This window comes from Toxotes jaculatrix, chromosome 1 (genome assembly GCF_017976425.1).
Source record: "Toxotes jaculatrix isolate fToxJac2 chromosome 1, fToxJac2.pri, whole genome shotgun sequence".
Classification (NCBI taxonomy): domain Eukaryota; kingdom Metazoa; phylum Chordata; class Actinopteri; family Toxotidae; genus Toxotes; species Toxotes jaculatrix.
Genome location: NC_054394.1, coordinates 28,696,956 through 28,722,214, shown reverse-complemented (window position 1 = coordinate 28,722,214; position 25,259 = coordinate 28,696,956). Strand labels below are relative to the sequence as shown.

Here is a 25,259-nt window from a genome sequence, read left to right as displayed (position 1 = left end):
ATGCTCCTCCTGCTCCTCTCATCTGAATACGATGTTTTAGGGCGCACGGCATCACCGCAATCAGGTGTGGGTCAGTAGATGTATGTCTCCAGTTGGGAGATATACATCAGGCAGTTAGCATAATATAAAAGATATTTCTATAAAGCTGGTGTGTGACACGTTACCTCACACCAGCTGACAAACGCATAAATAATTATTAATGGTGAATTACTGGGACCTGGGGATGGAGTGAATCCTCTGCAATCCAGTCCAAAGAGGCAGGAAAGTCAAAACCCGAAGTTCTACCAAACCTTTTTGAAAATGAAGTTTTACAGCTGCCCGATATGACTCCCCACATCAAAGCAGCTAAACTGGGGAGTAAAACCTCATCATCATGACTGATAAGAGCGATGGACGAAACTGCAACAATGAGATTCAGGTTGTAAAAAGTACAGATTCCTCTTTTAATACAAAGCCAGGGTGTGACATCTCTGGTTCAAATCAAGCATTAAACTTCACTAAACACACACACACATAAAGACATACACGCATACAAGGTGCTCAGGTGTTTAAGAGGTATTCAAGTCTAATCGTGTTCAGATACCAACCCCATAGATTAAGTAAATGAAGCCGAGGCCTCTTTGTCCGTCTGCACACTTCACCACTGAGCTGGGAGCAATTAGCCACTTACTGCACTTGTGGTGGGACACACACAAACACACACACAGGCGCATGTATGCACTGACCAAAAAACACATGTTCTCTCTCTCTCTCATACCTAGTATTCACACACACAGTCTCTCTCAGTCCGACACACACACACACACACACACACACACCTCATGTCTATCCCATTACAGGAGCCCCCAGGCCCAGCCTGCAGGCTGAAAAACCCAATTTGTTTATTCCTGTGGGGATTATGGGGAGGGGGAGGGAGAGGGGCAGAGGGGGGAGAGGGGGGTGAAATGCATCTAACAGAGTGCAGGGGCCCCCTCTCTCAAAGCTCTTTAATTACTGCTCCTCCTCACCCCACCAACACCATCCAACACCACCTCCTCCCGGAACTTAGCCACAATGAACTTGAGCTGGAGTTAACCACACGGCCACTCACAGGGTGTGTGTGTGTGTGTGTGTGTGCATATGTGTGTGCGTGCAAAATAGACAGAAAGGGAGGAAGAAAGAGATCACTAACCAAACTCCCATCCCCCATAACACGGCCTTCCTCCTCCCCCTGTCGAGGCATTCCAACCTTGCGGGAGGCCAACACAGAGCACCGAACTGGGACTAAGCTAACACCATCCCACCTCATCCCACCAACGCCACCACATCACCTGCACAGACACCTGTGTTGAGACCAATAACAAGTTCTGCTGCATTTAGACCGACATTTGCACTTCTTCATTAATTTCATGAATGATGATGATGATGGTGGAGCTCAGTTTCATATTCCATTTCATCTGCCGATCCCTGGTTCCATGGATTTTCCCACAGTCCCTTGCGGCTGTGCTCCCACATTGCCCGGCCGGGATCGGTGGGTCCCAAACAAAAGCCCCCGGGCAGCCTGGACCACAGTTACACATGTTAAAGAAACACTAGAGGAATTCTTTCTCTTCTTTATGCACTCTTTTCTGTATTTCACTCCCTCTCCCTCTTTCTTTCTTCCTCTGACTCACACCCCCCATTACCACCACCCACCTCCTCTCACTTCATAAGAGGGACAGAGAAGGGGAAAAAAAGAGACTCTTATCCCGTAGAAAAGAGAGAAGGAAGAAAAACAGTGAGGGCAGAGAGGGAGAGGGGCTCAGTGATTGATTAGAGGCAGAGAGGAAAAATGGTGGAGTCTCACATGAAGCACAGAAGCAGCTAGAGATGACTCTATTCACTCATTAAAGAGCACTTTCCAAAGGCTTCCTCCCCGCACACACAGAGAAAGACTGACTCCTCTGCTCTTAAAGGCACTCTGTCAGGGTGAAGGAAGTTTTCCTCTATAAAGACCCAAACTACACCAAAAAACAGGCTGAATTCAGCTGACTTTTCACTTGCGGGGCAACCTAAATATAGACTTTGACTTTGATATCAAGTTTAGTATCTGAAACAAATTCTTCTACTACAGTCCTACTACAAATGACACGAGATGTCCCAGGATGTCTTGAAAGCAGTGGCTTTGGTCTTGAATCCCATTTGGACCCAGCTTTCTGAGCTCAGAGTTCGGGAGCTGTGTCTAATAACGTCTGGTAATCATTTTGCCAACTTTGTGACAATTTCTTATTTTTCACATCAGCTGGGACTGTAGGCAAAACCCCAAAACCTGTAAAACCCCAAAACAATGGTGACCTCTTGTCCCCATCCACCCCAGGCCAGGGTCCCTGTCTGTGTTTGATGATGAAGGAATGAGAACAGGTGGGCCAATGGCTCCAGAGGCATGGACATGCATGTAATCGTCATGACAGAGGGATTTGGACACGGAGCAAACAGCCTCTCACCCCGGGACATTCGATACCTCCTGACATCATGCTAGACAATTGTCTCCCTGTGTGTACAACACGTGCATGTATATAAGTGGTTGGTTTTTTGTTTGTGATCGATGCCGCACTGCAAACCGATAGATGGTATGACTTTTTGAAACTGATCAAATCAGGAAAAATTCTGCTTCTGTAAACATCGTGTTAAATATACAGTATTATTACATATGTTGTACAGAAAGCAATGAGTGTTGTGTTTCCAGTTTGTTCAGAAGAAACATAAGGACTCCTTGGTCATTTTTTTTTTATTTAACACCCACAATAGCTTAACAGAAACTAAATGTTTCCTTTATAGAAATTTAAACTCTACAGAAAGTCCAAGGAGGAAAACATCACAGATGATTTCTGGGAAGCGCAAAACACCTGAGGCAGGAATGCTGAGCCCCAAAGTTGTGGATAAAGTGGGAAATAAACAGGACTCAAAGTTTTGAGCTGGAAAGAAATGCTATATAATATCTAACAACACTACACCACTACCTCTTTCTTAACTTTATCATCCAGGCCCAGGGCAAATATGCAGAGACTCCTCATGTTCTCTAACCAGTTCCCGATAAGATTCTCTCCTTCAAGCTGGGGGCTCAGGCATCTGTAAGCACAGTTAACTGAGCTGCGAGTGATATTGTGTAATCCGGTTTGTTGCTAAAGCTCAGCCTCCCCTCACCTAATCCACTCGTAATGGCTTGCCTTGATAACTTGTTTCCTTCCTCTCTCTGCGGCCCCTTGGCCTTTACAGCCTTTCGGTTGGCTTGTCCTGCCTTCGCCTCCTCTCTGCTTCCATTGGACCTTTAACCTCAGTCTATTTGTTATTCTCTTCAGTCTTCAAGTTCCTCTTCTCTGACCCTCGCTCACTTATTTCTTCTTCCTCTGCCTGTCCACAAAGAAGAAAGACCAGAGTTTTACAGCACTGGCTGGCTGTTTTTCCTCGTCCTACAGACATGCGGTGGCCTCCAGGTCTGGGACATCTCATGCAGACACCAGGCTAGGAGACCATCTCTCTTTTTTTCTTGCCTCTTAAGTTACAAGACAGACAATTGTTTAAGCAGAGCTCTGCTCCAACCAAGCCCTGCTATAAATCTGGACTGATTTAGACTGCAAAGACAGCTTCCTGGACAGGGCTGAGGCTGCAGGGATACACTGAGATTTGATGGGCTTGATGGTCTGGCTGGGGTTTAGCTGAAAGTGGTGTCAGATAAGAAAAAGGAGAAACAAGTGAGCCAGAGTCGGAAAAGCAACACTGCCGTGCATGCAATCTACTGATGCTTGGAATGATGTATGTTAGGGTGAGCTGTGTGGTTAAAGTCTTTGGATGAATGCAAAATTTATTTAATAATATTTTATAAATAAACTGTCCAGATGGACATACACAGTCAGGTATCGCAATTAAATACAAAAACAACAAAACAATCGAGGTAATTCATCACATGTAATGAATGTAAAAATCCAGTGTTGCCATGGATCACTCATATTATCAGGAGCTAAATGGCATAGAAAAAAAAGATACTGACAAATTTCAGTTGTTTCAGAGTGTACACTGTCATATCAGCAAATATCAGTGAGTATGTGTTTGAGCAACCTGCTACAACTGTGTGATATATATATGTTCTATGTAGAGGGCGAGGCATCGGAGCATTTGCAGAGCTGGTCAACATTCGGGGAGGAGCTCTGTGATCGATAGGCCTGCCAAGCAGCATTAGTCCTCCTGGCCCACAGGACCCGTCTCAGGACACAAGAGCACAGGGACTTTAACTCTGATCTTATTTATGAGCACACAAAGGGCAGCACAAGGGGTCTTTTGGTGGGGCCTGTTCAAACAGAAGGCCGATGTGGACGGGTCTTTGAGGGGGCCGGGCTGCATTGACTCTGGGGAAGAGAGAGCGGCTGACAGGTCAGACTTAAAGCCTTAAAAAATGGGGCCGGGATCAGGGGGTACCAAGGGAGGGGAGAGCGAGGGAGCCTCAGCCTTCTCCCTCTGCTCCCCAGAGACAAGCGGGAGCTTAGAGACAATGAGTCTGCACTGTGGAGCTAAGGGGAGCCAAGAGTGCGGCCTAGCTAGTGGGACGTTAAGGCAGGGAGGCAGGCAGGTGGGGCGGCCGATCTAGAGAAAGGGACTCCACCTTGTCGCAGCTGTCGCAGCCGCACACAAGCATGCATCGTACCTCTCCAACCAACACTCGGGCCTCCATCCCCACGGGCAGGGGAAACAGCGCTAAATCAAGGAGCGATCCAGCCCCCTCTCCAGGCTGGCAGGGCAGGCGCTGATTTGAGGGATGAAGGGCAAAGGATCAAAGCCCTCAGGAGAGGAACACAACAGTTCCATCCAGCTGGACGCTTCCCTTCTGTCACCTCAGTGAGGGGGTGCTGACCAGGGAGCTGTTTTGAGTGGGGGGTGTTTTCAGTATCATAAACCACAAACCAGCAGGGCACTTGGTTGTATAGCATGTGTGTGTGTATGTGTGTTTATGTCGGGGGGGGGGGGGTCGGCTAAAGTCAGATGTGACACTGTGTGAGCCAAAGCGCAGATCTGTCACGGCTGTCATTGTTGCTTAGCAATGAGGCGAACAGAGGGAGAGAGAGTGAAGAAAGAAGTGAGCAGGGAAAAAAAAAAAAGCTAGAACAGTGCGAAGAGAGCAGAGGATAGTAGAGGAGAGAAAAATGGAAAAAATGAAAGAGATCGGCAAAGAACAGAAGAGGAGAGCTGGGTGCACGTGTTCTCTCATCTCTGCATGCTAACAAACCCACGTTCATATATTTTCATGCACGTGCCGTGCACATCTGCTGCTGTGTTTCTGTGTGAACTGACTATGAAAGGCTGCTGAATTCACACAAAAAGTTGCCCGGTCATCCAATTTATGATTGCCTCAACCCAACCGTGACCCCTCACCCCACGTCCACTGACCTGGAAGTTACGTCCATTCGGGGCAGCCATTTCCTGACTCTATAAAGGAGGCAGCGGAACTGAAGGAGACTGAGGGTGAAAATGGAGGGGCAGAATCATTAACTACCAGAACAATGACCACAACTGTGTCCGAGTCCAGCCCAGCGTTTTGGAGAGGTCAACCTCTAAACATCTGAGAGTGCCACAGCCAGCAGCACACAGAGCCTTCATAGCTGAGGGGAAAAAACAGGCCTCTGACAGGACCACAGGCAGAAAAAAAATAAAGTCTATAAACAGCTGGCCATGCTCACAAACAACAAAGGAAGAAAGTGCCAGGGGCAGTCTTTGGTTTTCAAACAAGAAAAAACAGAGCCAAATTGGATGGGGCGGTGCTGTGAGAGGTGTGTACGATAATTCTGGTGTATGTCACGGTCTCGATCCTCAGCTACCACCAGAAGAACGTCTCCCTGTCCTCTGCCTTCCACTCACTGCGCCTCTGTTATCAGTCGTCGCAGCGCCACTGTTCGGCACCCAGCCTCAGGGGCCATGAGGTAAGGCCAGACTGGAGACAGAGGCTCTTGTCTGGGCATGATAGTCTGGCATGCTGGTCCTGGCTTGGAGCAAATCTTGAACTTGAAGTCTTTCTGAGCAAAGATCTCCAGCACAGTCAAGGTTACACCTAGGACCAGACGGCTAGACTCAAGCGAGGAAGGGAGCGTCTGGCAAACCTCCAGTCCTCTTCCTTCCAGTGCCATGTGCTTCTTAAATCTGAGCCACATTCAATCCAAAGTCCAGCATGGAAGATAACATTCATGCTACTCTATCAGTGGCACTGTCCCAATGTCCCTGTGAGGGTTATACACAATGGGCTGGTGTTTGGCAATAGTTCAGATAAGCCTTTGGCAAAGTCAGCTGTGTGATACAGAGATGGGTGTGTGTGATGGATAAGGAAGCAATGAAGTGGCTGGATGGGAGACAGGCAAAGGGTAGAGAAACAGAGGGAGTAAACGAGTGTTTAGGGTCACGGGTGAGGCAGGGTTATTCTTCCTTCACCTTTCGTTTTACTCACCCCTTTTGGGGCTTGATGTCCACTGTCTCTATTTGAGAGTTTGGCCATCACTGAAATGCAGCCATAGAGCTGGATTTAGACTTGTGAGCTTGAGAATGATGGTGCAGCAACAATGCCTATAAACTTAGGCTTAGACAATTTATAGAGAGCTGAGGAAAGCCTCAGTAATTTTGACCTTTTCAGTAGTACTGGACATATTCTTATGGCTGGGTGTTATTTTGAATTTTTTAATTTTTTACTACCGATACAATGAGTTTAAGTAAAAGAACTTAAAGAAAAGCTTTGGATACTTTAGGTATTTGGCCTTTTAATGCAAATGCATTTCAGCAGTTGCGACAGTCACAACAAGGCCTGAGAGTGTACAGCACATCCAGGTTGTGTCACAGTGCTGCTATCAGCTGGCTGAATGCAACACTGAATTATAAATCAACTCCTCTGCCAAAGGCATCTTACGGTGGGGACGTCTCTATGTCGAGAACCTCTCAGCAGAGTGAATCGGTTACACGTTGACGGTTCGGCTTCCTCTCGTGAAGCCCACACAGTGAGATACAGATGCACATGTCGAGCCAAAAATGGTATGAGTATATTTAGCATCTCTTGCTTTTGATGTTCTCCCCCTCTCGCTCCTCAGCCTGCATCTCTCTCTCCTTTCTAGTACAATCGCTTCGCAGATAAGAAGTGCCTCTCTCTCCCAGAGGAATGGAAATATCTGCAAGGACGTTGTAAACACAGTAAACAGGGCACAACACCATTAAGTCGTCCATGACTCAGCACTGGCAGAGATTTGAGCTGCTGCTTTGAACGGGAGCAGTGTACTTGTCCTTAGAAATAGAAAATCTATTTCAATACAGAATATGAAGCATATTCAGCGATGTAGTGGCTTTCATGTGAAAATAAGCTCACTCAACCTCAGCTACAGTGAACAGTTTTAACGCTTGTCACTGCTCTTTGTTGTTCCTGCTGATCCATGGCGCCATTCTGCAGCACGGTTTGATCTCAGCCTATCTCCTGAAAAATAAATAGCTTAAAAGGTCAAAGACAAAGACACGCAAAACACCAAAATAAAGAAGGGCTGATACGTGTGATGGGGCTGAAAACTACAGATTCTCAGCTAGAACCTTTTCTCCAACTCTTTATCGCTTTATCCTCAGCCTTGAAGCAAAGATCCGGCTGTAACACACTGAAAATAATGACTGGCCTCGCAGCTTTCTGGGCACATTTTCTTGTTTTTAAATACTATTCACCGGCTTCTCCACCGGACAGATACACACCAACAAGACATGTTGCATTTTGAATTAAGGGTGGGACCGTGGGCTTTTTCTTGACTGGAAAAAGTGTCTTGTTCTTACTATGCTATCGTTACTATCACTACAAGCATTGTTCTCTCTGAGGAGACATGACAAGCAGCGCTGAAAGCAACATGTTCAGGCTCCTTCTCAGGGAGTTTCTGAAAGTGCTTCGGGGAAATTGAGAAAACTGTAAACTTAAGTAGTAGATGAAGCAGATAGAAAGCCATAAATTACAGCACTTTGTCAAAGAATAAGCAGCCGGACAAGTTAAGAAATCAAGGGAGTGCATCAGAGGATGAAATAAAAGTTTAAGTTTTATCCTGTTTATTATAAATTACAGCTTCTTTACATTACCATACTGATTTTTTAAGTTATCAGAAGTTATCAGTAAACTTTAAATACTTTCTGGAATAACTGAATTCATGCCCTTTGTGTGATGGTGCCCATTTTAGGGGGATCTGAATGAATTAGGATGGTTCAGAAGTGCATCATGTGTTTGTCTTAGAGCTGTGTCAGCAGTGGCTGTGTCTGGGAGTGACTGGGTTAGCCAGTCTGTCGCTACGATGAATGGTGGCTCTGTTGCAGAACGGCGAGCCCTGAGCCGTCTGACTGATCAGGAACACGAGGTCAGCACTTGACGTTCCCTGGACATTGTCTGAGTTTTATCTCAAAGCTTCCTCCCGTCATGTGACTCGCCGCTGGCAGCGCCTCAGTATTCCTTTCAGGGCTGACATCTTTGAGGGGTCATCGGTGTAAAAGCTAATTGTGCTAAAGGGAAAACTACAGTTTATGTGCATGTTGTCATGCGACCTGCTACTGGGTTTCTCTCAGTTTTCCTCTCAGGGACTCGCATCCTCATGGGCCTCACTGTCTTTCAGCCGAGATGATGTGTTTGAGGCCACGGCCCACAGACTTCGTTCTCTATGAAGGACGACCATAAGAGCTTATTGTAGTCATCTTTGAATCTCTGAGCATTTATGAAAAACTAAAGGTAAGATCTGGGGTTGAGTATCGTTCAGTAGTGTGGTGCCAAAATATAATCAAAGCCAGTCGAGGATGTTGTGTGAGAGTCTGTTCAATCTGACCACACCTTTACACTATGTATTTTTGTGCAAGGACTAACAGCTGCGAAGCAAACTGAAACCGAACTGACTTCATTCTGCGCTCAGCCAGATTTCACACTTCAGCTCCTCGAGAGAAGCTGCTCCAGAAGGTGCATGACAGGTACAGCATCCACCCATTTATCCTGACCCCCTCACTCCCCCCCTGAACACAAACCGAGGTCAGAGGCAGTTCAAGTGTAATGGGAGCGTTTGTTTGCATTCCAGTGCTGCTTCTTTGTTGCTTAAGTGGTCAGACAGTCAGCGTTTGTGAGTCCTGGGGGCACACGACCTCCACGTCCTCCTCTGAAGGGCAACAGGTCATCGAGGGGAAGGGGTGAGGATGGGCGGTAGTGAACGAGCACACTCCTCTGCCAAGAATAGACGTCACTCAAAACCACCGAAGCAGGAGGAGGAGGGGGGGCAGGTCACTGACACCCTACACCCTGAGGGGGGGGGGGGGGGGGGGGGGGGGGTTACAGTAAATGGAGAGCAAGTGAGAGCTTCTCTGGCATCCAGTCTTCAACTACACACTGGAATGGTGAAGAAGGTTGGGTTCTGACAGCTGGTTTCATTTTAGATCTGGTTCCAAGTTGATAAACATACTTGGATTTGTTGAGTATGAAATCAAACATCTATTACCAACTATTTCAAATTCTCAATCTTTTTATTTTCTTTTAATAGCAAAAGCATGATGTACAAAACCAAAAGTGTAATACAGTCTATCTGGGAAAACCTTACTATTAATAAAGCACAGTACTGTTTGAAAATTTGTACGGCAATCTGAGTTTCCATTCTTAAAATCTGTTCAAAGTTGTTGAAAGTTACGCCTAAATAGATTTGATATGGGATTGGAAAAGATTGTGATTTAATCGGAAGATTTGATGCTGGATACAGATTCAATTAAGTACTATTAGATGTACTGATGAGACCAACACGCAGACAACAAAAACAGAGTCATCCTGCAATTCCCATCCCTGTTCTCTGATGGGTCAGAAAAACAATGCAAGTCGACAAACTGGAACTGACTTTTAATCAGCTTATCAGATAAGAAGGAGTAATAAAATGATATCACGCACACTAATCTAAATTAGTATTGAGTTTATTTCTAGATATTCACAGCGCCACTCAGCTCAGTGACAGAGGAGAAGCTAACGGCGGGGAACAAAGCTTTACGGCGCAATGCTTGTTGGACTCGGTCATATACAGTCTCCCAGGCCTCCCTCATAAATCAATGCTACCCGGCTGGGGTGGGGGGTGGGGTGGGGACGGAAGAGTGCCAACACTAAATCCAATTATAAAACGGCCTGGCACCACTCAGCCTGATGACAGTGTCTACCTGAACCCCTGGGGGTGACAGCAGAGCTGGGGGTGCCAGCTTCGGCTGTGGTAGGAGAGGGGAAGAAAATCAGGAATATGTGTGTCCGATTGTTCGGGGGTGCATGTGTGTATTTGTTACAATCAACAGGGTTAGTTCAGTGGCTCCAGGTTGGTGTGTGTGTTTTTGTGGCACACTGCCAGAGGCACATATCTGAGTAGGGCGCTATGAGCGCCAGGCGCCAGCTGAACCTTTTTATTCCAGCCTGCTGCTGCTGCAACTGCCCGGCAACTTGACTGCGCCCTGGCACCTGTCTTGCAAACATACGCACACCCAGAACATGAAAACGCACACAACAGAGACAAATGAATGCGGCACGGAGGAGACCCACATTTAAGCTGCGGCACCTGTCACGGACTTACCACGAACGACTGTGTCAAAGTACAGGAGGGAGACAGCTCTAATGTCCTGAAGCCACAAGTCGTGACCTTTCCTTCCCTGCTATTAAACTAAAACTCATCTCTCAACTTGGACAGCAGTGGTGAAGCACAGCTCCAAACGGATTACAGCAAGCAGACCAGTTCTCTGAAACCACACATTTACTAAGCTGGTTAAAAAAGCCAGCCATTTTTGAGTGCAACTATGGCCCTATGGGCAGCCAGCAGAAACGCAGACATAAAATTAATGCTTCACCACTGGGGTGGGGGAGCAAGAGGAACATCAAAAAAAAAAAAAAGCCTTGAAATGAGCGATGCTTTTAGAGTCTCATGCATCGCTCCCTTAAGCGGGCAAGACTCCACACAGCATCCCTATTAAATGAGCAATTTCAAAAGCCACTGTGTTTTATGAACGCTGCTCAAAAGTGTGTCCCTGCCTCCCTGCCGGCTGCCAAGGTTACAGCTATCAATTCTGAATCTAAAGTGGCCTGCATGAGGACAGATAGTCAGAGAGGGCAATGACTGACATTGTCAGGAGACATTTGCAAGTGTGCCCTAACTGCCGGTCTATATGTCGGAGGCGTAAATCAAGTTGCGCAGGGCAGTGAGTGTATACTGTCCTCAGAACCGTAGGCTGAACTTTGCAGAAGGCCACAGACCCCAGCCCATACTAACAGGCAGTTAGCCGTCAACAGTAAATAGGCTGATAAGAGGGTTGAGGTCAAAACCTCTGACTGTAACGTATCTCATTAGGCACACACACACACACACACACCACTTCCTGTTATCAACATCCATCAAAACTGACAGATCCCTTGTTTGCTCTGCATCAATTAATTTTCTCACTAATCCGTGTTTGTAAACGCTGCTATCACAACACGCATGCTTCCAGTCCAATTTGCTTTTCCAGGCTGGATTCACGAATGAAATCCTGAATTAATTTAATGTAGTCCTTTATATGGTTCCTACATTCACTTGATCATCAGATTTTCAGTGGATTCTAACCAACATTTTAAAACACATGACAAAGGGGTCTGCAACTGCAATGTGAGTTGTTCACTTCTGCTGCTGAGAACAGTTTTGCTCTTATGGAATGTATATGAACAAAACTGAAGCCATCAAACTACCAGGACAGTGGACGACTGGAAATGAACAGGCCGGGCTGGACACTGACCAGAGTTTTTCAACAGCCCGGCCCAACCCCAGCATGCCGCTCCAGCCTACAGAGCTGTATCCAGGCCTGGCTCTGATTTAACTGTGCCCCAGATTTCCTCTCCCTCCCAGGCTAACACCTGGACAGGATCTGTAAGCAGCACCAGTCTTCCAGGATCTGGACAAAAACATCTCTGCCTGCTCTATTCTCAGTCACCTCATAACACAGCGCACTCAGCATCTGCCACCAATGCAAAGTGATATGAGGAGCCTTTGAGCTGTCTGATGCTCAAGATTTCTGTCTTTGTCCAATCTGAGCAATGGGGGGGGGGGGGGGGGGGGGGATTGTTGTTGTTGCCAAAGTGAAGTTTTTGACATGTTCCATACGACTTCCAGAAATTTAACTTCTACTCAAGTCAAACCTTTACCACTAAATTAGGTCTTCTCTCCTTTAATCATGGGAGACATACTGTATGAATTAGCTTTTGTAAAATCACAGAATCCTCTGCCTGTTACCAACTGACAATTATCTTCATAGAAGCTTGTTGTGTCCCTGCCATCTGTGACAACGATAGACAGTGGACACTTAAGGCCAAGGCCTCTCAGTTCAATGCCATTTAGACACAAACAGGATCACAAAAAAAGTGGAACAAGCCTTTGAGAGAGTCCATTTTGGGCCATGACTGTGATTTGGAGCAAGCTCTCTATAATAAATGTGGGCTAAATGAAAATGAGGACAATGTTCGAGGATGGACTTTGCCCAGCATAGTTGGATTTGTCTCTTGATGGCGGATACAATAACTTAAGTAGGCGCTTCTCAGAATAGAAGCCCCATAGATCAACCACCTAGCAACAAAAGTGGAAAATCATGCTGACCCAATTAGTGCCGACTCTCAGCAGAATATTGTTGCGGCCCGCTTCAGTTCACTTCAGTCCAGGCAGATGGTTCCCCTGATTCTGATGGAGAGTCTTGTTGTTATTATCTTCCCCCAGTTTTGCCTCAAGGCATAAAGTCTAACTCAGGGCCCCTGGGAGCGGCTACTACAATCCTCAGGCAAAGTCACTGTAACACTGTATAACTCATTATTCGTCCTCTTTTCCTTTCCTTTCCTTTCCTTTCTCTTCTCCTCCTTCCAGTAAGTCCACTACCTCTTGAGTATTTTTTAAAGGCTTTAGAAAACCGCCCTCACTTAAATGCTGACATTCAGCTTTTGGACTTTTCTAAATAAATTCAAGAAGTTAAAAGAAGAAATTCTTTGTTTTGCAAAATGTTAGCCTCCGTTGTTTACTTAGGACTTGATTTCTGGGTTTTATTTCCCAACAACGTAGCACATGAACACAACGCTGTCCAGCACCTGATAAGAATGTTACTGTGCAAAAAACCATCATAGTGGCAGAAATCCCAGGTTTTGATCAGCACAAAATCTAATCAACCTATTCTGCAGCAGAGGGTCATCTTTCCAACCAAAAAAAAAAAAAAACACCTAAATCAGTTTCATGCTTTTTGAAGTTGCAGTTATGCAGTGATTACAGCATGCCTTTGAAGAGAGCAGAAGTTCAAACGAGTCTCAATCTTGCAAACATTCCTGAAGTTTACATTATCATTTGAAATTGACCCGTGCTGTAATCACAGTGCTGATTTAAGACCATTTGTGCATATGATGATGACAGGGAAATCCAAGGCAAATCAGACATCTGAGTACAACCTCACAGAAACATCAAACAATACAGCTTTTGTTTGTAACTGAGCTCCAGTGCTGCCAGGCTGATGTGGTTGTTTCGCAAGAGGAGGCAGACATACATTTCACACTTTAGGCAATAAACACAAGCATGAGGACACTCCGTTCAGAAGACACTGGTCCGTCAATTAATCAATTAGTATATAAATGTCACACAAATAATGCTGAATTCCCAGACTAGCAGTGTCTTTGTCAAGTCTGTAAAATAATTCAGCAATTTAAAATGTCACGAAGTGGAGAAAAGAGCAGGCATATTTGGGAAGTGATCAACTGATTCTGGTCAAGTCGCTGATCCTTCAACTGTTCTCTCACCCTCTTCAGTTTTTAGTTCTCTGTATTGTTTGTCAATTAATACACAGGAATACAATACTGTCTACTCTGCTTATTATAAACTCTGGCCATAAAACAATCGCGGCCCCTTTTTAGGGCACCAGCTCTCAATCACTGCACCGTAAACAGTGGACTCAGCCAGCCATGGGCCCTTATCAGGCACTGCTGAGCTCAGTTCTATTCTGAAGGTGGTGTTGTGAAACACTGAGTGGGAGTTGTAGTATTATACATAGCTGCCTGTGTAGGCCAACTCTTAATCAGTCACTGTAATTGCTGGGATGGACTTTGAACCACAGACATATTTGTCTCTGCTTTTCATCCATAGCTAAACAACTAAGGGGAGGGAGGCAGCAAGCGCTCAGGCCCCGGCAGTGCACGGTTCCTGCCTCGCCCCGCGAGCAGCCAAGCATGGAGGAGCAACGGAGGGGTCACAAACAGAAGAAAGAGTTTTGGCTGAGGGTGGGACAGAGAAGGAGAGACGAGGAATGGAGGGGGTGGAGCGGCTCAGAAAGAGGGAAGAAGGGAGAGTGGCGGCGGCGAAGGGAGAGGACATGATGGTACACAAGTCCCCAGTGGCAGATTGAGTGCTTTGAGGAGCCCAAACAGGGCTCTCCTCTGAATACTAAGACCTTTCATAGAGGCAACACTGCTACAGAGACGCAACTCCAAAGCCTCTCCTTTGAGGCCCCTGCAATATATGGGGCTTTCAACTGCTTGTGCAAGAGTAGGTCTAATTAGAAGTCGAGGCGATACAAGGGGGGTGGGGGTGGAGGGGGAGGTGGTTTACGGAGGCTGGAGCAGAGGAGCTAAGGAGAAGAAGAGAGGCAAGGAGGGGTGCTTGATTTAAGAGGCCATTGTTTTAACAAGTACATTCTGCCTCCCCCCTGCCCCCCTGCTTTCTCCTCATGGCCTCCCCTTCAGATCCCCACACTCCACAGAGTCAAAAGGCGGCGTTTAGCCCCTGTGAACGAAGAGGGGCCGGGCTTGTTTTGACACTTTGTCCTCCTTGGCTTCTGTGAAAAGGCCCCGCTTCTATGGGCCACTCGAGTTCATTAGGGAGTGCAGCGCTTTCAGTCGCGTCCCCATTCCAGCTCCAGGCCTCAATGGGGCCTCCAAAGCCCTTCACTGTTTGTTTAATAAAGACCCTCACCACCTCCACAGCGACCACCTCCATTTCCCTCATCACAGGCCTGGCTGAGTTAGTGCCAGCAGGGTAAGGGTCCATTGAAAGAAAATGGTGAAGAAGAAAGAGTGAGATGTAAAGAAGAAGCATAAGCATGAAGACATATGGCAAAGAACAAGGACGTGGAACAAATATTTCTCCACTCCATGACGTGAATCGCACAGGTACAGTGCTTCACCTGCATCAGCGATTAGCTGTGAGGCAAGTGCACTTTCTCAGGTCAAGCATTGTGTGTGTGTGTGTCCAGAGTCGGGTTTCAGCTCTCACACTTTCGGATGACATCACTGTGCGTCAGTAACGAGGGGACAACACTGAGTAATGTCACTGTAGAAGGGCAAAGGTACTCTGAGATCATACAAGCCCCAAGGAAGTCTCAGCTGCTACTGTGTGTGCATGTGTGTGTGTGTGTGTGTGTGTGTGTGTACATGAGATAATTACTGCGACAAAGTTTTCTGTTAGCTAGCAGTTACCTATGGTATGCTATGCCCCAGTTTCCATTTAAGTCCATACTCTAGAAGAGGCAAAGCAGTTTCTGCTGTTATCATGAACTCCGGACCACAGCTGCATGCGTGCGATACTGATGGTACAAAAGATCCAAATTTAAATAAGACAAACAGACAGACAACTAATCAACAGTTAATCGTTCAACTGAAATAGATTAATCAATAGATTAAATGATAAACAAAATAAGTGTAGCAGCCTCCCATTTTTTAACTGTGTATATTTCTGCAACTAGTAAATATATATTGGTTTATGACAAATTAAAAGCAAACCAAAAGCCGGGAGCTATCCTCTCTTACACTTTTATCTTCATTTTCAAACACCAGGCAGATACTTTAGCCTTTGGGGGTCGGTGTGACATTAAAGCAGGTTTTTGTGAATGTGTCTGAGATTTCTGTGGACATGTTTTTAATTCCATAGGTGCTGTAGCGTGCCTCCTACTGGTTTCAACAACGAGAAGGACATCAGATATGTAGCAGGTGCTTCCCTGCAGTTGTAGAGACACAGGGTCGTGTGGGAGGGAAAAGCAACGCTGATACACCACGTGCTCGTACTGTGCGCTGTGTGATCGAAAAGCCACCCAAGTCCCTTCAGCTGTTTTTCTTCAGAGCTGAGCAACACACCACGGTCAGCTGATATGTGGACAGCAGCTATGCGTGAGATGTGGATGAAAATGTTGGGCACGGATAAACCTAATCGCCGTCATCAGCCTTTAACTAATGACCAGATTTCTTTAGCTCCTGTTATAGCAACCAGTGGGATTCAATTCATAAAGACAGTTCTGCCAATTAGGTGCAAAATGGAAAAGAAATTAATTAGCTGCAATCAAAAATTCCCATTTTTCTGTAAATTTATTCCAATGATGTTGTAATTGATGATAACATCTGAGGTGATCTAAGCTTTATTTATTTCAAATATACTATATTACATTCAGGGTAAGAATTCAGAAAGCTCATTTATTTTTGTGCAATTTTTACCAAAACCAAGTAAAACAGAAAACAGGGATATCAAATGATGTACAGCTAAATTCTTAAATTTACCTCTGAAAAACAGAAACTAGTGACCCGTCTAAACCATGTAGCTATTTTAACTAATCACAGTTAAACTACAGGGTTCACTACATCGATGCATCAGGTCCTTTAAGCTCCATCTAAAGTCAGTTAGGTAGCTCATAGTGTCAGTGAGCAGACAGGATTTGCTGCAGTGTGTGCTGGGGAGAAAGTGTGGGGGGTCTCAGTCAAATCATATCACACACTCTAATCTTATCTGAAACTTGCGATGGAAGCTGTGAAAGTGTGTGTGTGTGTTCTGAAACATATGCCTGAACAGGCTGTTTGTGCACACAGGCATCTTCATTCAGGAACCTTTTGGGAGGCGATCTATGAGACAGCTGCAGGCCCCCATCCGCAGGCCCCCCACTGGTGAACAGAGAGGGTGGCCATTACGGTTAAAGATGGTGACCATAAGTAAGACTTTAAGGTGCTGATCAAAGAAGTAGAGATATGATCAGGAAAACATTGACAAAAAGGAAAACAACCCCACATGAGATAAAGGCAGCTGTGTGGCAAGAAACCCGCAAAATGACAGAAATGTTTTTTTCCCACTGAAAATTTGTCTTTGACTATTAAAAGTGCTTAATGGTCAAAACATGGGATTTTCACTGGAGTATTTCGTTAAAGAGGAAGACATGCCAAATATGAATGGAAAGGAAGTGTGTGAGTGTTTGTTCTGTCAGAGTTAGTGGGCTGGAGATGAAACTTGTGGAGAAAAAAAAAAAAAAACAATTAAAATCAATTAACAGAAAAGGCCTCATCTGCCTCCTTCCACGAGGCTGCATAGAGGACAGCCTGTTTTGTGAGCTTCCATGCACTGTAGTAGAAAGCATGTATGTGAACACACACCACACACAGACACACACACGCACACTCACTTAGTCCATGACCTCGCCGTAGTGAATGGGGCCATGTCCAGTTAGGAAAGAAGCCTGTCTGTCTCTGTCTCTGTAGTTATTTATATCCTGAGCTCTCACCCAGTCTGTTTTCTGTCTACGGTCGACACGGCGGGAGAAGGACAAAAATGTAAATAACTAACTGTACGAGCAGGTTTCACTGGTGTTGCTTTTTTAAGTTTTTGGATGAATATAGCGTTAATGGATAAGCCATGGAGTATTTCTTTTTTTTTTCATTTTGGTCAACATATCCCATGAAGAGACCGAGAGCAAAAACTTGGTTTGTTAACAATGAGAAAAATATACAAACAGAATATCGACCTATTTCCTCAGTGTGTTTACTCACAGTCTTCACAAATCAAAAACATCCTGGAGAGATTTTCATAAACAAATTCATACTGTAACTGCTGCAATAACAAAAAACAAACTAGCATCTCAAGAGTTTCATCAGTTGTTGAGCAATGATCGTTAAACTGAGTGATCTTCATGATTAATTGCCATCTATTCACAACACAAAACTCTCAACTGGCCATTCATATCCAAGATTGATTGGACCCCCCTCCCCCCAATAAAATGACAAGGGGACAACTGTCCTGCACTGAAAAATTGTTCAGATGTTTCTATTGCCCAAAGACAGAAGTCATCTCCAAACCATATGTTTGTGTGTGTGGCACACTGTGCAGTTTAACCCATTAGACACGCTGCAAATATGGCTGCTCAAATTTGCTTTTCCAACCCTTAGTAAAGACTGAACCCATACAGACGGTGGCAGCAGACAAATGTCGTCTTTTTTGTCTGCGAAGGGGCGAGACAACACACAAGAATAAGTGGCTTATTTTTAATGCATGGCTGAAACCACGTTCAGGGGCGGAAAGAGGCCTTTCATCACAACAATCTGCTGAAGCCCCGATCATTTCGCACTGATGTCTTCTTCCAAATTTTGCCATCAACGTCCACCGCAAATGCTTTTCCCCTAAGTCACAGCGGGACAGGAGTGAAGCCGCAGAAGAATTAAGTTACTATGGATCTGTATGTGTGTGTCCCTTCAAAATGTCCTTTATGTCCTTGCCCCCCCCCCAACCCCTCCCTTGGTTGTGCTCAGACAGTGAGTCTCCAGCCCTGCTTATCTTTCTGTCCTCTACAGCAGACCCCCGCTGAGACAGAGAACCACAGTTTATTACAGTCTCCAATAATCTGCAACCCCCGAGGAACTCAGATTCATACTGCATGGCCTAAAAAATGACAAACGCCTCTTTCGATACCAAAGCTCTGCGGTGACGAGGTCTGAATTCATGTCACAAAAAAAAAAAAAAAAAAAATGAAACGACAGCAGACAGTAACAGTATCACAGTACGGTCGTTGTACTAGTGATGTTATTTGACTTGTGCCCTGTAGGCACGTCTGTTGTGTTACCTGAAGTTTCAGCTTCACATTCTGGGAAAAAAAAAAGTTATTGTCAAAAAGTGACAGGGATCTTTCTGTGGGACTTTGTTACAGGCAAGGCATTTTATTAGACTGACACTGACATTGTTGTAATAAAGATTTTAGGAAAATGGGCTTGCTGGTGTTACCAGCATCAGAGCACAATGAACACAGCACACTGTCTTACTTTCGCCTACTCACATTCACACATTGATGGTAAATTGCTCCACCACTGGGAGCAATTTGGGGGTTTTGTGTCATGCTCAAGGACACCTTGCCATGAGGACAGGAGGAGGTGAGGATCAAACCACCAAGCCCACTCTACAACCTGAGCTACACCTGCCTGCTGAGTCAATGTCGAATGATCAACGGAAAAACGGGACAGAGTTAGAAGCTTTATTTTTAAATTCCCTCAATCATCGCACATACGTGGCTCTTGCAATGCAGTCGGACAGAATTAAAACCCTGTCACTGATTTCCACCAGTGGATTTTTTCTGTTGTTACACCACCACCTCGTTGCTTAACGCACTGAGGGCTGCCAGTGGCTGACTTTGTTTGCTTGCTCCTGTGCTCTCAGAGCTGACATCTGTGACATATATTAGTGCTGTGAACATAATTGAAACGGGCCCCGGGGCCGTGGCATCATGTTCTGAAATCAGAAACGGCCCCAAAGACGAGAGCCCGGGGGTCTCTCGCAGAGGAGGCCGGCCTCGCAGGGAGAGAGCCCGTTGATTTATAGCAAGGTGGAGGGACATGAGTCGAGGAGCACGGGGGGAGGGGTGGTATGAGGTCTGACATTTATCCATATGAGAATGTTTGGGGGGGGGGGGGGTGCTCAAGTAATCACAGGTTACCTCCACTGCTACCTTGGAGGTGCAATTCCATCCCCTCTGCAGAGACACACAAAGCTCAGTGGGGGTATCAGGTGGCCCACTCTGCCTTCCCCTGGTGAAAGCAAAAGGCTTGACCGACACCAACCTAACCAGCTAGACCAGAGGAGGGCACACAGACACACACACACTCATTCAGGCCGCAAAATCGGTACACTCGTTCAGCACAACAGCTCCAGTCTCAGGTCCATTAATGAAACTTTCACCCTCCTCCTCCTCCACCTGAAGCCCATGAAAAAGCTTCAGCCCCGACAAGAAAGTCACCAGAGTGGAAGGCGAATGTGCATATATGCCAAAATAATCAAACATTGCCAGGAGTAAAGACAAAGGAGTCCCGTTTCACAGACAGGAGCCACGGCCACATCCTCAAAAACAATCTTTCCCCTCTCAGAGAAAAGTTTTGTCACTAGCAGAGTGGAATCTGTACCAAAAACAACCCGTTGGCGAGCAATAAATCTGTCTGTACGTTGAGTTATTCGGAAATATCAACATTGCAACACCATTAATACCAACACAATTACTCTGAGGACACTTAATCAAATGTGGTGTTGAAGCAATTTTTGCAAGACAAAATCATAAATTTACATTCTAATGCTTGCTGGGGACACAAAACCCCACCTGCAGGTCCTCTGAAAAGGCCACTAGTGAGAGTGTGTGTTAGTCCAGGATGAGGAGGGCGATGTCAGGGGACTAATCAATCCAACGAGGGGATACAAGCAACAGGGAAGGGCACAGAGGTTGGCAGCAACCTGAACCACAGTGCAGTGCAGCGAAGTCAACACAAGGCTAACTCCCCGCCTCCCCTTGCTTCCCTCTCTTGTACTGTATGCTGGTCTTGATCTTTTGTTCTCCTTCTGGTTACCACTAGTTAGTGGTAATCAAAAATTATTTCTGATTACCAAATAGTTTATCAACAACATCTTCAATAAACATGAAACAGTTTTTTTTTTCAGGGGTGCCCAAGGTGGAGATCCTGACAAAACTCATCTCTCATCGCTTTAAATGGTTTCAAATGTTTCTACAGCCAGTGCCAATAAATTTTTCAGACAATTTAAATCACAAATTGACAGATCAAAGTATAAGCGGGCGCATGAGTCTGAGAAGATATTCGATGCAAACTTTCCGTTCCAATCAGTATCACAAAAGTTCACCTCAGATCCTCTCAGATGAGAGGATGTGTTGCTTGTTTTACGCTCTCTTTTATATCATTTTAAATTGGATGCCTTTGGGTTTTAGTCGGACTTGCAGTTAGAAGATGTGGCCTTGAGCTTTGGGAAACTACAACTGATTTTTTTTTAAAGATGTAAATAATCACATGTTGCAGCCCACCCTCTTTTCATTGTATTTTACTGTCCCCCCCCCTTTCTTCTCTCTGCCTTCTTTGTTTGGCTGCAGCAGACAAACCACCCAGCCCCATTCAAGGAAGGAGTTGTTGGACAGTTGCCCAGCTGTCAGATTCATACAGCAGCACTGTCTCCGTTTAGTCCAGCTCACTTCTGCAGGAGAGGGATCATCATTTAGGTTGAAAATTTCATCCCTACCCCCCTGGATTATGGACTTATCTGTCAGTAATGTTTTTCTGTAAATATTAATGTGATCTCATGTGCAGCGAAACAACACCAGAGGTTCTGAGTCAACCTGTGAGTCCAATCAATGGCTGATGAGTAAATGAAGGGGGGGGTTCCAGTGGGAATCGCTGGAGTGGGTGAGAGGTCGTGCTGTCCCAGAGCACATCATTAAACTGTGCAACACACTCTCCAACACACCATTAGTCCAACTCAGCCCACTTCTGCAAGGCCACTAGACTTAGCTGAGAAGGCATCTTGACCTCACACACACACACACCCACACACACACACACACACACACACACACACACACACACACACACACACACACGCGAACATACACAGAGTCAGACTAATAAATCGTAGCCCCAGGTCATCTACTGTCAGCTGGGACCGGCGGCTGACGTTTGTAATGCCATTGACTGTACACAGCTTAGAAATTATAGCCTTTACCCCTTCAGTTATTGTTCCCTGTTAAAATGTATATAAATGTACAGTATGTCAGGGTTTTACTAATGTGATGAGCATTTAATGGCTTGACCCTCAAGAAATTTGTCTTTGCATTAAACATTTTATTTGGTCACTTAATTGTTTAAAGATATATTTATCTATGTTGGTTTTTTTAATATGTCCTGGAATTTCCCAACCACTGGATGGCTGTGGTATGAGATCCTGTCTTTGAGAGCCACTAGCCCTAAAATAATATCATTAGTACAAGTCAGACTGTCAATGTCACATGAGGGTTTAAATGCTATGTGAGAGGCTTTTCCATCCTGACGAAAAATAAACCTCTGAAGGGGGAAAATGTTTTATTTAGAATTCCTGGCAAGCAAACGATCAAATTTGAGGATCTTGAATTGAAAAGCTGGAATAAAACGCCACCTATCAGCAGCCTCGGACCCCAAAAAGGCACCGGCTTTCTACAAAGCCAGCATCAGTTAAGCCGCGTGTTGTGTGTCACAATGGAAAATGCCAGCAGCTTCACACTCATGCGCAACAGACACAACAGACACGTCTAAGACATGATACAGGCTCGGCAGACTTAATTGCTTTATGACAGAACAAGTCCATAATTAAACGAGCATGTCCCCCCCCTCCCACCCCCCACCTCCACCGCCCCAGATAAAGAGGGGAGGCGGGAGAAAACGTTGATAACTACATCTAAATGGATGAAAGGCCCAACTATAAATAGGATGTGGATCATCGGTGGGGGGAGGCTTTTGTTTTCAATTGGGATATTGAATCTTATCTGGCTGACATTTGCGAGACTCTTTCCTGGTGACATTTAGGAGATGTCACAATTACAGCAACCTCCTTTTGAGGTCCAGCCAGCCAATTACAGATGTAATGTTTCCTACCCTGTCAGGTAAATCTTTTCATGTCATGTCAGAGGGCACGGCACCCCTGTGTTTATGACTGTGTGTGTGTGTGTGTGTGTGTGTGTGTGTGTGTGTGTGTGTGTAACACTAAGCCCAGTGTGTGTGTGTGTGTGTTTAGAAATAGCTTCAGTAGGGTCCCTGCATTCCAGCGGCTGTTCTAACATGTTGTAAATACAAGGTGTTAGAGAAAACATAGGAAGGGGGTGGTGGAAATCACTCTGTCCTATTACAAGGGCTGCTGGAGGGGGGGACACAGGATGTAGGCTATCATAGATAAACAACCCAGTTCACCTGCAATCAGAGCACAGGGCAGCGCGCTTGGTTTTCTTAAAGTGAACAGAAAAATAGGGGCTGCATCCACCAACACTGCCGTCATAACCCAAGGATTTAGTTTTCAGCCGAAAGATAATCATCTGTACAACAGAGCCAAGTGAAAAGTGATTTTTTTAACAAACTGTACTGAACTTTTTACCAGCTTATGAGCCACGCAACAGCAAGAAATCTATCAAATATTCTCTTTCATACATTTCATGTTTAATTCTCAGCTTCTTGGCATCTAAGACAAGCCATAGCTTAAAATAGCATTTTGAGTGATTTAAGAATCGGACTTTTAATTCGCACATCAGCCAGGACGGATGGGAATCTGTCCTGGTGGAGATTTGACAGGGCGCTGGGCATAAGCATACACCCCTCATCTTGTAGCACAAGCAGCCCAACCTTCATGCACCATTCCATGCACAAAAAAAAAAAAGCAAAACCTTCCACAAACATACATAGATAGATACATATGATCACTGTTCAATGCACTGAAACATATAACACCCATATATTTCCCAACAGCACAAGCGCAATGCAAACAAGGCTTCAAAACTACAAAACATAAGAAGCGTCACAAGTGAAAATGTAAAATTAAAAGCACCATTCTCACAAGTGAAATCGATAAAATACGACGAACTGCTGCAGCTCTGAGAGCTCGGACCATCGGCTTCAACACTTGCACAAGCATACTGTCTAACAAGATTTGGGAAGAAAAAGAAAACAAAAAAAGAAAAAGAAAAAAGAAAAGAATGAACACGCACACACATTTTCCACTAGAGTTTCTATTTTAACCACCTAAATTGCGCTCTCTAATAAGGGGGAAACTTGGCTGCAGAGTTCAGATGTCTGAATGTGCGAGTCAAACCACCACAGAGCTGATAAGGAGGGAATTAAAAGGGAGAAAAAACACACACACACTCACTCACTCACTCACACACTCACTCACACACACACACACAAACTACCAAACACCGGCGGTGCAGAAATACCTCTTCCAAAACACCCTCACGTGGAGTTTCAAATCCACTTCGCGACGCTTTTAAACGGACATTTTCTTACCTGGAGTCCGGCTGAGCAGTAAAGTTATCAGGGCTCCCCACAGCACCGCGGCCAGCTGCATCTTGAACCCCCGCTTTTCTCTCGCTTCTCTCCGGGCTTCCCTTTCCCTTTTTCCCCCTCTTCTTCTCCCTCACAGTTAAATATCAACGGGCTTCTGTTGCAGGAAGGACGCTCCGGCTTTCACGCCGACTTCATACCATGACTGACTTTTTCGCCCCCTTTCTCTCCCCGGCCTCCTCCGCCTCCTCCTCTTGTGTGTGTGTGTGTGTGTGTTTGATAACGCGACAAAACCGGGATTAAAAAGTTAACTCTGGGGGGAACAGCTCGGCTACGGTCTCCAACATGTTGTGCTCTAGTTACGGACGCTGTAGCTACCAAAAGGAGCTGTGGGTTGTACCAAACGCAAGCTAAAGGGGAGCAAGCTGTGCCTACCGCGGTATTCTATCTCTCTAAAATTGGCCGTAAACGATAAACAGTGGCACATCAGTATTATTTTGAAGGTAAAAAATATAAAACAAACTATGAATTCTCCCCATTTTGTTGTATTTGGACGTTTTGCTTTCCCCTACATATTCAAACCTCCCTATCCTTCGAGAAATGGTCTCGTCCAAAATCTCTGTGTCATTTCTTAAATTACAATGTCTTTTTAAAAAGGGTCCGATGGTCCGCTATTCAATAAATATATAAATAAAAATGGCGCCTAAGATGCGCCTATGTTTTTATTTATTTATTTATTTATTTACTTCTCCCGTTCTGTCTCCCTTTCTTATACAATGAGTGTTAAAGAAAAGGAGAAGAAGAAGAAGAAGACGGGCAAAGTCTCTCTTTGTCACTTAGGTCAATGAAGGCAAATGACAGAACAGTGGTTTCCACAGTGGGGGTGTAATGACCATGAGATGAGGTATTATACAGTCATTATTCTGTACCAAAGATTTACAGAAAGTTACCGGAGGGATGTTATGGTCGTATTAAAAAGTAATTAATTCCAAAAAGGTCACTGTGAACGCATGCTGTCTTTTTCTTAGAATTACAAGAAGTTCCCACAGGGATTATATCAGCCGCACCGCAAGTTTATACATGCAGTTTAATCCAAAAAGTCAATATAAACTCACGATTAACCGTGACACACACGCACAGCGCAAAATCCCACATGAATAGGATGATAGTGATTCCATCAGAC

At 45.2% G+C, this 25,259-nt stretch overlaps 1 protein-coding gene across 2 annotated transcripts in view; it reads right to left on the bottom strand.

Moving 5' to 3' along the window:
* The window catches only part of lrp4 (low density lipoprotein receptor-related protein 4), a 100,577-nt gene extending 76,172 nt beyond the window's left edge, over positions 1–24,405 (bottom strand). For both annotated transcript variants that reach the window (XM_041037521.1, XM_041037529.1), the window contains exon 1: positions 24,080–24,405. In XM_041037521.1, the coding sequence (XP_040893455.1) occupies positions 24,080–24,140 (61 nt within the window). In that variant the 5' untranslated portion in view covers positions 24,141–24,405. The remainder of the gene's footprint in view (positions 1–24,079) is intronic.
* Positions 24,406–25,259: the final 854 nt, after the last annotated feature.